We start from the raw sequence: 14,513 nt of genomic DNA, 5'->3' as shown, positions 1-14,513 counted from the left end.
GTCTCTTCCATCAGGCAATCCTTCTCAAGGCTTGTTAAGGGATGAGATTTAACACAGAGCACTGGTTGTACAGAAACACAGAGGAGCCAGAGTGGAGAGGACTGGCTCTCTGTGTGAGGGGTAATACCCTCACAGGAGTGCAAAAAGATCCCACAGCCTCCTGTAGCAACGTATTACAGCAGGAACTGAGCTAAAATTCTGTTTTAGTACTGGCATTCTTAATATTAAAATCTCCATCAGGCAATCCCTTTCCAATTCAAACATGGTTCTTCCACGTATGTTATTGCATGTAAGGTCTGCCTATGACATTTGACCCTGCTGTGTTTGTTTTCCCAGGGAGCAGCACACCCTCTGCCATGCTGCTCACCAGAGTATGAAGTGCTGCTCGAGCAGACCCCAGGCTGTGCAGGGCAGCAGATGTTCAAGAGAAAGCCTGGAGATATGCTTCTGTACAGCGTGACCAATGAGGTCTCCTGATCACAGCCTTTCCTGGCTTACATGACCAGCTACCTTCTCAAAATGCTCCAAACACGTTGGGGAGTGTGAGGCCGTGAGCCAACAGCGATTCCATGACAGACTGTGATGGATGATTCCCATGACTTCAGAGCAAGTGCTTTATACTATAAAAATTCCTATTGTCACTCAGCTTATGTAACCAACCTCTATGTGTGAAACTAAAGGCAGCCCAGACCAAGTAACGCCACCTTCTGAAGTGATGGCTGATGGCAAGACAGATCATGCACAAAACAAGCAGGACTTGGCATACTGTGCTGAAGAATAGTGGTTCTTTTTCTCTATCTCTGCAGTTGTAGGAACAATGAGAGCCTTTTCATAGGACAGAAGTATTGTGCCAAGAATTTTTAATTTTTGATAAATATTTGTATTCCGTAAGTCAGGTGCTACAGTAAATATTTATAAAACAAAACAAAGCGAAGCCGAAGCCACCCCACAAAAACAAACAGAGCATTCACTACAGGAGGGGGAGGGGCCAAATGGCTGCTGAAAAAGCTGGTTCTAGAATCCACACAAGCAGTAAAGAGAGCAAGGGTGGAGAGTGAGGGCCTCCCCTTCCTTGGTTTCTCAATCCAGGTCCATAATCGCTGTCATGGCAAGAGAGCAAGAAATGACAAGATTCCTCACAGTGTTTGAAGGGGAAGGAAAAAGAGGTAAAAACTGAGAATTATAAGCAGCCTGCTTGCACAAGAAACAGATACCCCTGAGTCCTGCCACAGCATCCAGAAACTCGGTGGAGTTGGACGGCGTTTCTAACGTCCCAGGAAACAGCTCCGGGTGGTGGGATCTTTGCCTCTCCAAGTTCACTCCTGTCCTCACCTAATGCAGAGCAGCCGGCTGCCTGCCAAGCTTCAGAGCTTACGTATAAAAAGCACAGAGAAACCTGATGGCGGGTTGCTTCTGCAGAATGTGCAAGCAGCATGAGAACCACTGGGATCTGGAATTCGACTGCTGCTCTGACAGCTGGAAGAGCGGAGGGGCCGAGATGTAGCTAGATGAGTGAAGGTCCAGAGGCTGGCTCACCTCAGGGAGTGAGTGTATGCTTGCACCAGGAAGCCTAGTAGGTAACAGCAGCCAGGACTAAGTCCTATTTGGACCTTTCCCAGGCCACTTTTCCTCTCGTTGAAATACTGTTTCTGCTGGGCTTGGTGGCACAGGTTTGGAATCCCAGCACTCAGGATGCTAAGGCAGGAGAATTGCTATTACTTTGAGGGCAGCTGGGGTTACAAAGCAAACTGTCTCAAAAACATCACCAACCACCACCAACAACAACAAAAAAAGGCTAAACACCCCACAACAAACTAGTGTGTCCTGAGTCCTTCGCGAATCTGTGGACTTTGTAGAGTAAGGAGCAAGAACGTGAGGGGCGGAAAGAAATGCTAAACTGTCATCTGACATCTCACCACACAGAGTCACCAGCATTTTGGTGACTTTTGTTCTGACCATAATTTAAGAATATTGTGTAAAATCCTTTTACAAAAAATATTTTCATTTTCTGTAATAGTTACATCAAACAATCCAGACATAAGAAAGGTTTTCCAAAGCCTTTCCCACATGCTCCAGTTCGTGAGTGAGCAGCGTTTTACAATATTCTCAGATTATTTATGTGCATGAGTGTTTTGCTTCTTTGTATGGATGTATGTAACATGTGTGCCTGGTGTCTACAGGGGTCAGAAGAGGGTGTTACATCCCTGAAACTGACGTCACAGATGGTTGTGAGCCATTGAGTGGTGCTGGGAACCAAATCTGAGTCCTCTGTAAGAGCAACACATGCTCTGAACAGCTGAGTCGTCTTCCTAGACCCATGAATGGCTTTTTGAGTGGGGTCTTAAAGAATAGTATGATTTCTGAGTGGCACAAATAAAAAATAATTTTTTTGTATTAAAACAGTGTCTCATGAAGTTCATGACCTTAAACTTACTATGTAGCCAAAGATGATCTTAAACTCCCGATCCTCCTGCCTCTACCTTCCACATGCTGGGATTGCAGGTGTGTGCCACTGCTCCTTGCCTAAAGAAGGTATACATTTAAAGTGCAATGCATAGAAGGATACATGTGTGAAGGTAGGCAGAGCTAAGACAATACCTCTCTACTTCTGAGTCACATTCCTGGCTCAATTTTAGGGAAAACTTGGACTGGGTAGTCCCCAGACCCAGGGAAGATGAGGCAGAAGGTTCACGTGTTTGATACGACCTTACAGTATGTAGTAAGACTTGGGGACGGGGTAACAAGAAAGAGGGGCAGCGGCAGTTAACAGAGTGGACAGGCTGGAGGCTCAGATGAATGAAGGAAATGAATAGAGAACGGGGCAGGGCTACAGAGCAGCACTGGAGAACCAGCTGAGGTTAGCCAGCATGACTCAACTGCAGGGCAAGTGAATAGACTCACACTGTTTTCTCCAGAAGACCCTGTTGAGAGCACCATGTCAACATGAGACAGTGGAGGGCGGATGACTGGACATGCTGAAAGTCATGGAGAAGTCAGAATGTTAAACAGGAGTCAGTATCAGACTTGGTGACTGGGTGGGTAGCGTCAAAGAAGAAAGCTTAAAGACCTGCTGGGTGAGGTGGACGGGAGAGGGATGCTTGGAATGAATCAGAGTGTGGCTAGTCTGGAGGTATTTTTTGGAGGTCGAGATGGAGGAAATGGGACCCTAAAATATACGCTAGATTTCAATATGTATGCAGAGAGGTGCCACTTAGTAGAGAAACAAAAGCCCAAAGAACAAGTTGGCTGATTGAAATAAGCACCAAGAGCTTGATTTGGGTAATTTGTTCTAATTTCTGAACCAAACAGAACTTGGAAACACACTGGAAGTACCCCAGCCTCTGACATCACTGACAGTCGAGTCGTCGATGAGCAGGGAGACTAGGTTCTGTACCAGGAAGGCTTGGCTGGCAGACGCCTGCCTGGCAGCCTCCTCACCATGCCTGGGAAGGAATGGCTCAGATTAATGAAGCAGCTCAAGTTAGCCCAAAGGCACTTAGCTTACAAACTATGTAGTAGGCGGAGCTCGCTGGCCACAGAAAAGGTACGAAGAAACCTGTAGAGAATACCAAAACACAGAGGCTACTTACGCCAGGAAGAACTTTACCTTTCTTTCTCAACCTCTTGTAAAACAGAAACACTGCAAGGCACATGTCAAAACTAGTAGCCATAAACTCTCAAGTGCATAAACAAGGCTTTGAATTTTTAATTACGCAATATACTGGAATGTTAATAAGCAAGAAAGTACAGTAGGTTTTTTTTTTTTTTTAAAGAAAAAAAAAAAATATAGAATTAAGAGTTAATCACTTGTACGCTGAAACTTAATGATGTATGATGATTTGAGGAGATGCCAGGCCATAAAGATAAAAGCTGCTACCAAGTCTCTTACTGGAAACTCTAATTATTACACTACTTTATACTTGGAGCTAAGAGAGAGAGAGAGAATAACTACAAAATTAACACAAGGAGGTAAAAAGGCCATACAATACCTCTGGATTCATAATCCCTTCTTTTTTAAAACAGCTGTGAAACATGTCCATGGAAAAGACTTCACTCCAAAGATATCCATAATATTGGCCATCATACCCTCCTGCCAAATGTCCAAAAGTAGCTGGCATATTTGTACCTTTAAAAAAAGATACACTTCAGTCAGAATGATAGCAACGCTGATCAGTCAGGTGTGAACTAGTGAGCTTTCCTTCAGGGAGCCCAACTGTGAGAGAGAAAAGGACACCATCTCAATGGTTGGCGTGACCCCTTGGCCAAGATGTTTACAAGCCTTTCTCCTGCCAGTAGTTCAGCCCCAGATCTGGACTGTCTAACAACAATTTCTAAAGCCTTGTCCACATCCGTCAGTAGCTCAGGGTGAAGTCAGCCCTTAGATGCCAATGTGCCTTTAAAAGACTCTACTAATAACCCTACTTTCTGCTGGAGCTCCACCCCCAGGTGCTGGAAATCAAACGCTGCCTAACTAATGCTGGGCTGCAAACCCAGCCCCTTTCTTGTATCTAAGGCCCCTGCCACACTTCTTGTATCTAAGATGACTCAAAATAAAATGGCATTTGTGTAGGTTGATAATTTCTGAAAATGAAGTGTTTTGGAAGAGATTTATGAAGTGAGTCTCCATTGGGTTGTCATTTTGTAAAAGAGACACAATGTGGCTCCTTGGTTTCCAGATGGGGAAGTGAGGTTCAGATGACTCCATGGCCACTCTTATCTTAATATCCTCTATAACTGTGTCTGAGTCTTTTTAGCAACAATCGCCTTGGTGAAAAAGTTTACTTTAATTGACATCCAAATAGATACATATTAGTTGGCTTAAAAGTAGGCATGTAAATTTAGACTCCTACAATAACAAATACTGTTAAGTATCCTGTTAGAAACTGCCAGTCAAAAGCTTGAACTGGCATTTGGAGTCAGAAATGAAGGAGGTTCGTGTTTCTCCCTGAAATGCCTCTTCTGCCAACTTCTTACTGAAAATCACAGGACGTCCGGGTGCACACAGGGAGGGAGGGGACAGGCAGGTGCAATGGCTGTGCTCTGGGGCAGAGGCCAATTGCTCACACCCGCTTACACTGAAGTGCTGTGACTGTGGCGCCACCTCCCCTTCAAGCACATTTGAACAGGGCAACTCCTAAGGCAGGGCGTGCTTATCTGAAAGCTGTGGTCTGAGTACAGAGAGCAGAAAGGAATGAAATGAGCTTTGAGGAACTCCACCCGCCTGCCTGTAAGGCTAAGGAGACTCTGAGCTCTTACAAGAAAATGAACTCAGGTGTTCGCGCCTCATACCTGGCGTAGCTGCAACTCCCAGAATTTCTGTGCAGTATTTAGCATATTCGCTCGCGGCATCCAGTGATGCATTGGTATGGAGAGACTGGTCAACTTTGCTCAAAACAATTTGGCGCAGCGTCAGGAGACCTAATAAGGTTAAGAGTGTTTGGACAATGTGTTGGAGAGAGAACTATGTGTTCTAATGCCACAAGATCAGAGATTTGAAAACCGACTTAGTACCATTCATCACAAAAGGGTAGCAAGGCCAAACAGTATCCAGACCATATATGACTTAGGAGGAATCGTTCCCCTAAGACATAGTCCTAGGCGTCTTCATTCTAACACACCCGGGGTTCCTCCCCCCATGCACAGCACTCCTGGGGTATGTTATTAAAGTCAAAGTATGTCTGACAGAAGAAGCTGCCAGGAATCCTGCATCAAACAACTCCTACTTGCTTTTCTTCTCTAGAATGTTGCTCATACCTGTGTTGACCAGTCTGGAAGCCACAAGCTTCTCCAGCAGCTCGTCTGTGATAGGGTGTCCATCTTTATAATGTTTGGACAGCTTTCGCAGGGAATCAATGTCCCACACCCAGTTTTCAAGCATTTGTGATGGCACCTCTACAAAGTCAGTTTCCACATTTGTTCCACTAAATCGTGCAAAATCAGTCTAGAAAGCAAACATAAAAGAATTTTTAAAAACACTGAGTCAAACTATACATGCAGCCAATTATACTGAGCCCCACCAACACTTAAGGCAGGATGAGAACAAAGCCCCGGAGTTCTATGTGGCTCATGGGCAGAGGCATCTGCTGTGTGAGGCTGTGAATGTGACCCCAGCACTTGGGGGTTAGGGGAGAAGGCTGTTTATCCCTTAGATAAACAGTCTCTCTCAGGCTCCTCCTTGCAGTTGGCTATTCGTGTTTACTCAATACATGCCTTTCTGGGCATTCACTGCTGTTGCTCAACGACTCAAGTTTAAATCAGTTAAGGAGTTAAGTTACAACATTCCAGACTGGTGTGTGTGTGTGTGTGTGTGTGTGTGTGTGTGTGTGCACGCAGACATGTGTGATGTTTTGTGTTCTAAAGTTTATAGCAGTGATCCTAAGACAGCTATGCTGTGGTTAGCTTGAGCTAGACCTTTCAGATCAAGTTGAGAAAAGAAACCAATGGCCTGGAAGATGAGCCTGCAAATGAGTTGCAAATGGGTGAGTGAATGTCAACAGGAGGGAGAAAGAAGCAAAGTTCAAAACCTCCGTGGTGGGAAGAAGGGATCGCTCCCTCAGTGGGCCTGGGCTAAGAGTTCTGAAAGTCAAGTTTCAAAGACTCTTGATTGAGTTTGATGTTGTAAAAGCACCCAAGCAGAAAGACAGATTTCTTACAATAGGCTCGTGGCTTGTGTCTGCCATTTCTGTTCCCTTTTTCCAGGCTAGTGTTTTGGAATCATTACCCCAGCCACGAAATACTTGCAAACCATGAGCAGCAGAGAAGAGTTAGCACTGACCCACAGGGTCGGATAGAGGATGGGACCCTCCTGTTTCTCTGTGCCTCCACCCCGTTTCCTCTCCTGATGCCTCACATCCAAGCACTGTCCCTGGCTTCAGCACCCCAGGCTCTACAAAGGAGAAAGCAGGAAGAGGACTTAGCCACAGAGAAGGCAGCAGATGGGGTGCCAAATCAGCAGTGTATAACCATTCTGCTTTTGGCCCAGGGCACAGGCACAGATGTCAGAATGACAGCACATTCTGCCTTCCTCCCTATGCAAAACACTCTGCTTGACTTCACCTTATAATTGTGCTGATTCTAGACAGGAAAGGCTGCAATACAGGAGGTCCAAGGAAACCCTTCAGTAGGTGCTGGAATTAGGGCACCTCTGTGGAGGACATACCGCATCTCTCAACCCCACTAGCTGCTCCCATCTGTACAGGGGAAGAGGCCAAGACCCCTAGAAAAAGAGTGTTTTGCCTCATTCTGGTATGTAACATCTTAAGATTGCATTCGCATTATAGGTAAAACAATCTAATGCAGTATTGTAAAAGCCAGAGAAGACTTCTCCCGTGCCAGGCATCAAGTCTGGCTCTTACATGGACAGTATGGTTTAAATGTCTATACAAGAGGTACAATTTCTGCTGCATAATCATGAGGACCTAAATTTGATGGCCAGCACACAGTAAAGAAGTAGGTGTGGTAGAGACACGTGTGTAACACCCGCAGGTGTGGTGCCATGCACACTTGTGATGCCAGTACTTGGGAAGTGGGAAGAGGAGCATTGCTAGCTAGCCAGGTAACCAACCTGCTATCAGGCTCAGGGACCAGTGAGAGATGCGGTCTCAAAATGAAAGATGGACAACCACTAGAGAACAATGCTACGATAGGCTGACTTCTGCCTTCCATACCCAGGTGTACAGATGTGCACTTGTACACACATGAACATGTACACATACCTCCGCCACCCCCACATTATTGTATGGTGTATGTCCTATTACTTCTATGGGTATACTAAGGAAACAGGCACACACAGAATAATAGCAGACGTAGGATTTAAAACCAGATAGGAACAGGAAGCTACTCAGCCACAGAGAGGGCAGCAGATGAGTCTGTAACTTATAATCTTAACAAGAATGTTCTAGTCTAGTGCATCTTTTCTGTACAAAAAACCCCCAAAACCAAAACCTAAAAACAAAACAAAAAACAAACAACAAAAACCCTTTTCCTTTATGTGAGAATTAAAGTGCCATTTGAGTTATGTTCCCCCCAAAAAGTTACTCCCTCCTGAGACTAGAAGATGTCTCAAGGATGGAACAGGAGGCTGAGGTACACAGGTTAAGCTGTGCAACTATCTGTCCTGAGGCAGGAGTGCTAAATGCATGGTTTTATGAAGCATAGCTTTTAAACAGACACTGGCAGCGCAAACGAGAAAATCAAGCCATCAGCTACTGTCATACAACATGATACAATCAGAAGCTTTGTAAATCTTGTATGAAGATTTCCATCCAGGCAACACACACACACACACACACACACACACACTGGGGGAAGGGTCTGCTCAGTATCCAGGAAAAAAATATGAACAAATAAGTGACTCATGCGTTAGAGCCAAAATTGGACAAACAAGAATCAACGCGGTTATGTCAGCAGTGTGGAGAAAAGAAGGCCTGTTCTCCCTGTCTGCTAGCGGGAAGAACACTGCCAATGAATGAACAGATCAACAATGTTCTCTAAAGAACAAAAGGAAACATTTGCAAGGAAGGAGTAAAAGCTAAAAATAGCTTGCCTGTTTACTGATTTCCCAAAAGTCAGCCATGCTGTGCCTCTGTGAACCCTTTGGGCAACATCATTTAAATATTTTTCACATGAGGATAAAAAAAAAAATCCTACAAAATTCAAAAGCTTAATTTCCAGCAAACAGCTAAACCCTCAAGCCCGAGGACCCCATCATCAGCATACACTTGGGAACGGGGACTCTGGCTCTGCAGTGTGAGGGCACCTCGTGCACAGGACTGTGGAGTGGGTGGCTGAATGGGCAGTCACGACTGACTATACCACTTCCCAAGTGTACAGTCCTAGAGTGATTCCCTACTTAGTTCTCAGCACGGTCAGTTTGGGGATGTTAAAAATAAAAGCTAGCCAATGTTCATCATCTTCCAGATAAAACTAAGTATCATGCCAGCAACAAAACAATCCAACGGGCAAATCAGAACACACTTCTTGCAAAAAATGTTTTGATCACAGGAGCCTAAAAAACATGGGTAGCTTAGATTTCTGTTTGGATGGGGATTTTTGACAGGAAAAGTTACCTAATATGAGAATTTTCTTTCTCTCTCTGTTTTTAAAGATTCATTTTATGCAGGTGGGTGTTTTGTCTGCATGTATGTACACAGACAAGCATGCCTGGAGGTACAGATGGTTATGAGCTGTCATTCAAGTGGTGGGAACTGAACCCTGGTCCTCCCCAAGAGCAACATTTTTTTTTTTTAAATTACTGAGCCGCTTTTCCAGCTCTAAATATGAGTGTTTGCTTTACTATCTCCCAAACAGACATTTGGATGTCTAAAATACATTCCACTGCAGATTTAAAACCTATGTCTTACTGATGAAGACACTAACCTTTAAACTTATACAAACTTAGCTAAATTTGTCCTGTGAGCCTGTGAGCTCATCTAATTAAGAGACCAACTCAAAAGAAAAAAAAAAAAAAAAAAAAAAAAAAAAAAAGAGACCAACTCCTTTTACTGGTTAAAACTACAGATCATTTTTATGATAACAAATTCCAGAGCAAAGAAAAGGCAACTGTTGGAATGAGTAAGTACAGTATGCCTAGGAAAAATGACAGGCCTCAAGAGAAGGGACCTTGGCTGACCCAAGTGGCTCGCTGTTGATTTAATAGCACATAGTCCCATATCCTAATCTGTCTGATCTACCCCACATCTACAGCTAATGGAGAAGTCCATTTAACAAAGCAAGGCACAAAAAAACAAGTGGCCACTATCTACTAGACTTTTCTATTACTAGATGGGTATAAGAGGTCATGGTTTTATCTTCCAACATATCTAGCCATCACTGGAAAAAAATAACAGTAACATAGAAGATGTGAGAAACAGTTCATCTTTTCTTAGTCTTCACAGCATCCCTAAACTTCAGCAGGCCAGTGTCTAAGGACAGGAAGAAACAATTTGGAAAAGTCTTTAAGGTCACAACTGATCTTCATTGGTTTGTCTTCAGGTTACCTATGCTGTCCTAACTAGGCACTTATTTAAACTGCTTCTTTTCAGATAAAAACAAATAAAAGTCCCACTTAACCTCGAATGCTGAGTCAGAGTGAGCTTGGCTCGCCATCCCTTGCCCCGCAGCGGGGCACATACCCAGGGGACGCAGCACTCAAGGTCTGTGCACTGAAGTGTGAGAAGAGTGTGTGCTGTGGAGAACCCAACTCAGGTTAACTCAAAGGCAGTTTCTCTCAGGCTCCACCTGACCTAGTGCCCAGCCTCATGTCTTCTCTCTCTGTTCATTGCATGTTAACATTTTATCTGTCTCACCTCTCTTGAGTGAATCTACTTTCGATTCTTGCCTTTCATGTCCTTAAATCCTAAAAATTCAAGGCACACTCTAACTTCTTATTTTGAATTCGATCCTATCATTCTTTGTATATTGTGCACAGGAAATCATCAATAATTCTGCTTAAAAGATCATCTGAGCATTCTTTGTCTTCAGAGAAGAAAACCTCTTTCTCTTATTACTAAAGATAAAATAACACAGGGACTGGAGAGACGGTTGAGTGGTTAAGAGGACTAACTCACTGTTCTTCCAGAAGACCAGAGTTCAATTCCCAGGACCGTGCTGAGGGCTCACAACTACCTGTAACTCTAGCTCCAAGGATCTGATGCCTCTTCTGGCTTCCACTGGCATCCATAATCATAAAGAGACACACACACACACACACACACACACACACACACACACACGTAATCTTTTAAAAAGCTAAAATTGTATATATAAAAATTGTAGCAAACAAAGGAAGCAAATTTCCAAACACACATTACACATAAGCACATTTTGGTTTATGTTAGCATTTATTCTACGTTAACATATATGCACATACTTATACACAGATTAAAAAAAAACAAAAGAAAATAACAAAACAATAAAAGAGGGATCCTGGAGGAAATGATGTCTGATGTCAAAGTCACAAACTCCATAGAGTCCATAGGGACATGTGAAACTAGAGACATTCACACTTGGCGCCACTATCAGAACACCATCTAATAACTGAGAAGGAAGCCTGTCCATGCAGACTCTGTATGTGGGAGAACTGGCTCAGATCACATGTAACACAGATGCCTCTAGAGCACAGCTCAAAGAGCAGGCAGCAGAGTGGCTGGAGCATGCTGGGCTGCCTTTGGGCAACTCGTGCTAAGACTCAAGAGCCTTGTCACTTAGAAAACTGGAAAGCAATGTCAGGATCACCTGAGCCGAGAGCTGGGCCGAAAAAGCAGTAATGTGCTGGTACACGCTCTGAAGGTTCGGGCAGCTCTGGCTTCTGCTTCTCTTCTTTTGAGTTTCTGAGACAGTGCCTTGCTACATAGCTCAAGCTGGTCCCAAACTCACTAAATAATCCATCTGGCCTTGAACTTGTGATCTTTCTGCCTCAACCTCAGGAGTGCGGGGACTACAGGTATCTGGCATCTTACACAGCCGTATCTTAATGTTAGTTATGAAAATAAAATATCTATGCTTCTCTACAACTAATGCTCTACCATCCCCAGCATAGCAATTGCTCATGCTGCTCTTGCTTCTGCAATCAAATTTTGAAGTCGTTAGAGATCATCTGAGCAAGGCAAGGGTCTTGCTGATTCTGATGTGGAAGTCTCCTTCCACAGCCTGTCACTCAACAGCCCTCTTAACGGGTACCCATGTGTTTTCTTGAACCTCATGGCCACGGTCTGCGATCTGCTTCCTCTTGCTCCTGCCCACACATCTTTACTTTTGATTCTAAAAGAATTGAGTTATATATAAACAGATATGAAAATACTAAACAAAAAAATAAAGGATAAACAAAAGATATTCTGTGCAAAATAAAATACTAGCTAGGAGGTGGTAGCTCATGACTTTAATCCTGGTACCCAGTACTCAGAAGGCAGAGGCAGATGGATCTCTAAATTCAAGCCCAGCCTGGTCTACAGAGTGGGTTCCAGGAGAGCCAAGACTGCATAGAGAAACCCTGTCTCTATCCCTTCACCCACAAAGAAAAAAGAAAAATAAAGACTAAGAATTACTATTCTCTCCATTTTATTTTAGTTTTGTTTTTCCAAAACAAGGTCTAACTACATAGCTCTGGTTGTCCTGGAACTCACAATGTAGATCAAGCTGGCTCTGAATTCACAGAGATCCTTCTGCCTCAGCCTACCGAGTGCTGGGATTAAAGGCGTGCACCATTATGCCACACTTGTCCCCATTTTATGAATGGAGACATGAGAGGGTTTGAAAAGGCCAAATCGTATTTCTTTTTTCTTGGATAGAACACATAGGATTGAACCTAGCCCTGTATATTTTAATTCAATGTTCTGTCACAACGCCAGGGTTCTCTTAACAGGGCCTGCTTTTTTACAGTTGTATATAATTCAAATATTTAGAAAAGACCAATGGTGTTACTTTACAGACTACTTCTGGTCGCATCATTTGAAGTTTGTCTAACTATAGCCCTTTCACTTTTAATTAAGGCTTTATTGTGATTCTGATGTTTATTAAAATAATTATCTCTTTAGAGTTCAAAACTCATTACTGCTTTTAACATACAACCAGCAAAGACAGCAGCATGAAGGAAAACAGGTGAGAGACAGTATTCTTCCTTTGCAGAAGTTCAAAAGGCCAGGGATTACTGAGAGCACAACCCACAAAGCAGGAACAGATACTGGCAATGCCTCTCCTGATTGATATCTTCCAAATTACCAACCTGGCAGTTGACACACAAAAGCACAGTGAAACTCAGGTCCCCAGTGACAACACGGGGAACAGTGAACTAGGGCATCCACATGCCTAGAAACTGGAAGTTCCTGCACAAGCATTTAGATATCACCATCACAAGCTCCAGTGAGCTCCTCTGGCCATCCAACCTCCAGACTGTCACAATGCAGAATCTAAACAATGGGGTATCATATCTTTGATCCAATCTACTGCACACGTATGGCAAATTTGGAAGTTATTAGTGAACACAGAAGTTATGAATCTTATTCAACTGCCATACATTTTAGATCAATACAAAAGGTCTGTAAACTTAAAAGCAGCAAGTGCACAGATTTGTGTGTACAAAGGGTGGAAGGTATTGGTCACTGGTTCTAAACTTGAATATCTCAACACTCCATTCTGTGAGGACCACACAGAGGACAGTATATGCATGAGTACTACTAAAGAGATAATTATTTTAATAAACATCAGAATCACAATAAAGCCTTAATTAAAAGTGAAAGGGCTATAGTTAGACAAACTTCAAATGATGAGACCTGAAGTAGTCTGTAAAGTAACACCATTGGTCTTTTCTAAATATTTGAATTATATATACTCATATAAAGGACACATTGTTCCTGAATGGTTAGCTAAAGGTCTAAGAACTGAAGGGAACTGATTGGTTTAAGAGAGACACACTAAGAGAGATGGCATAGTGGTTAGGATCACTGAGTTTCTTTCCAGAGGACCCAGGTTCATTTTCTAGCACCCATATGGTGGCTCACAACCACCTGTACATCTAGTTCTAAGAGATCCAACACCCTCTTCTGGCTTCTCTAGGCACCAGGCACAAAAGCAATAGGACAGGCAAAAAACATATGTATATTAGAATGGATTAATATAATAGACATCAAATTACAATATGAAACAGCTTACTTCAGTTTTGTATCAGTTTTTAAATGTCAAGAAAGTATTTTCCAGTGCTAATGATCCTCAAAGGATCAAAAGCAATACCAAATAATATGAATAACAGAGTTGTAGAGAACTGTCTGAAGAACACAGGTGAGCACCTGATACTGAGGCTGTAAGAGGACTGCCTCAGGAGTCTGCATCAGAAACAGTGAAACTCACTGGCAGACAACTATTAGTTTAATAAATGTGACTAAGACACTGGATTACTTTGTTGTAAAATTGCTAGCCATCAGTCAACACTGAGCAGTAAACTGCTGAATTAGGAGTTCTAAATTTGTGGGTCATTGTCTTTTTTGGCTGTAAGGAATGAGTGTATAGAGGGTTGGGGGGGTCTCCTGTAAGTTTTTAGAATTCATCTTACAATTTTCAGAATGTGAATTCTAAGAACTTTTTCTGGAGCAGTATTCCACTCAAAATAAAAAAAAAAAAAACAAGGCGGGAGAGATGGCTTGGTGGTTAAAAGCACTTATAATGAACCTGGGTTTGATTCCCAGCACCGAGATGGTATAGTTCACAGCTCTCTGCAACTCGAGTCCCAGGGGATCTGTTGGCCTCTTCTGGCCTCCATGAGTACTGCATGCACATGGTACATATACATACATACATACATACATACATACATACATACATATGTAAGTAAATAAGATATATAAATAAGTCAATAAATGAACAAATAAATAAATAAATAAATAAATAAATAAATAAAGGATGAACCATTCTAAAGGTAGAGGCTTGCTTATCTGCATACAGATACATACCTAGAACTTGGCCGATCTAACAATACACACTATTGAACCTAAGGAAGTTATTTTTACTTTTCTAACTTAATC

The 14,513-nt window shown here is 42.9% G+C and overlaps 1 protein-coding gene across 2 annotated transcripts in view; it reads right to left on the bottom strand.

The window, feature by feature from the left end:
• Nln (neurolysin) overlaps positions 1-14,513 on the bottom strand; it is a 92,326-nt gene that overhangs the window by 5,702 nt on the left and 72,111 nt on the right. For both annotated transcript variants that reach the window (XM_034523464.2, XM_034523465.2), the window contains 3 exons: positions 5,755-5,941; positions 5,290-5,418; positions 3,990-4,126 (listed from right to left, as the gene is read on the bottom strand). In XM_034523464.2, the coding sequence (XP_034379355.1) occupies positions 3,990-4,126; positions 5,290-5,418; positions 5,755-5,941 (453 nt within the window). The remainder of the gene's footprint in view (positions 1-3,989; positions 4,127-5,289; positions 5,419-5,754; positions 5,942-14,513) is intronic.

The sequence above is a fragment of the Arvicanthis niloticus genome, chromosome 19 (assembly GCF_011762505.2).
Source record: "Arvicanthis niloticus isolate mArvNil1 chromosome 19, mArvNil1.pat.X, whole genome shotgun sequence".
Taxonomy (NCBI): domain Eukaryota; kingdom Metazoa; phylum Chordata; class Mammalia; order Rodentia; family Muridae; genus Arvicanthis; species Arvicanthis niloticus.
Note: the sequence above shows the minus strand (reverse complement) of the source record. Positions and strands in the feature narration are given on the sequence as shown.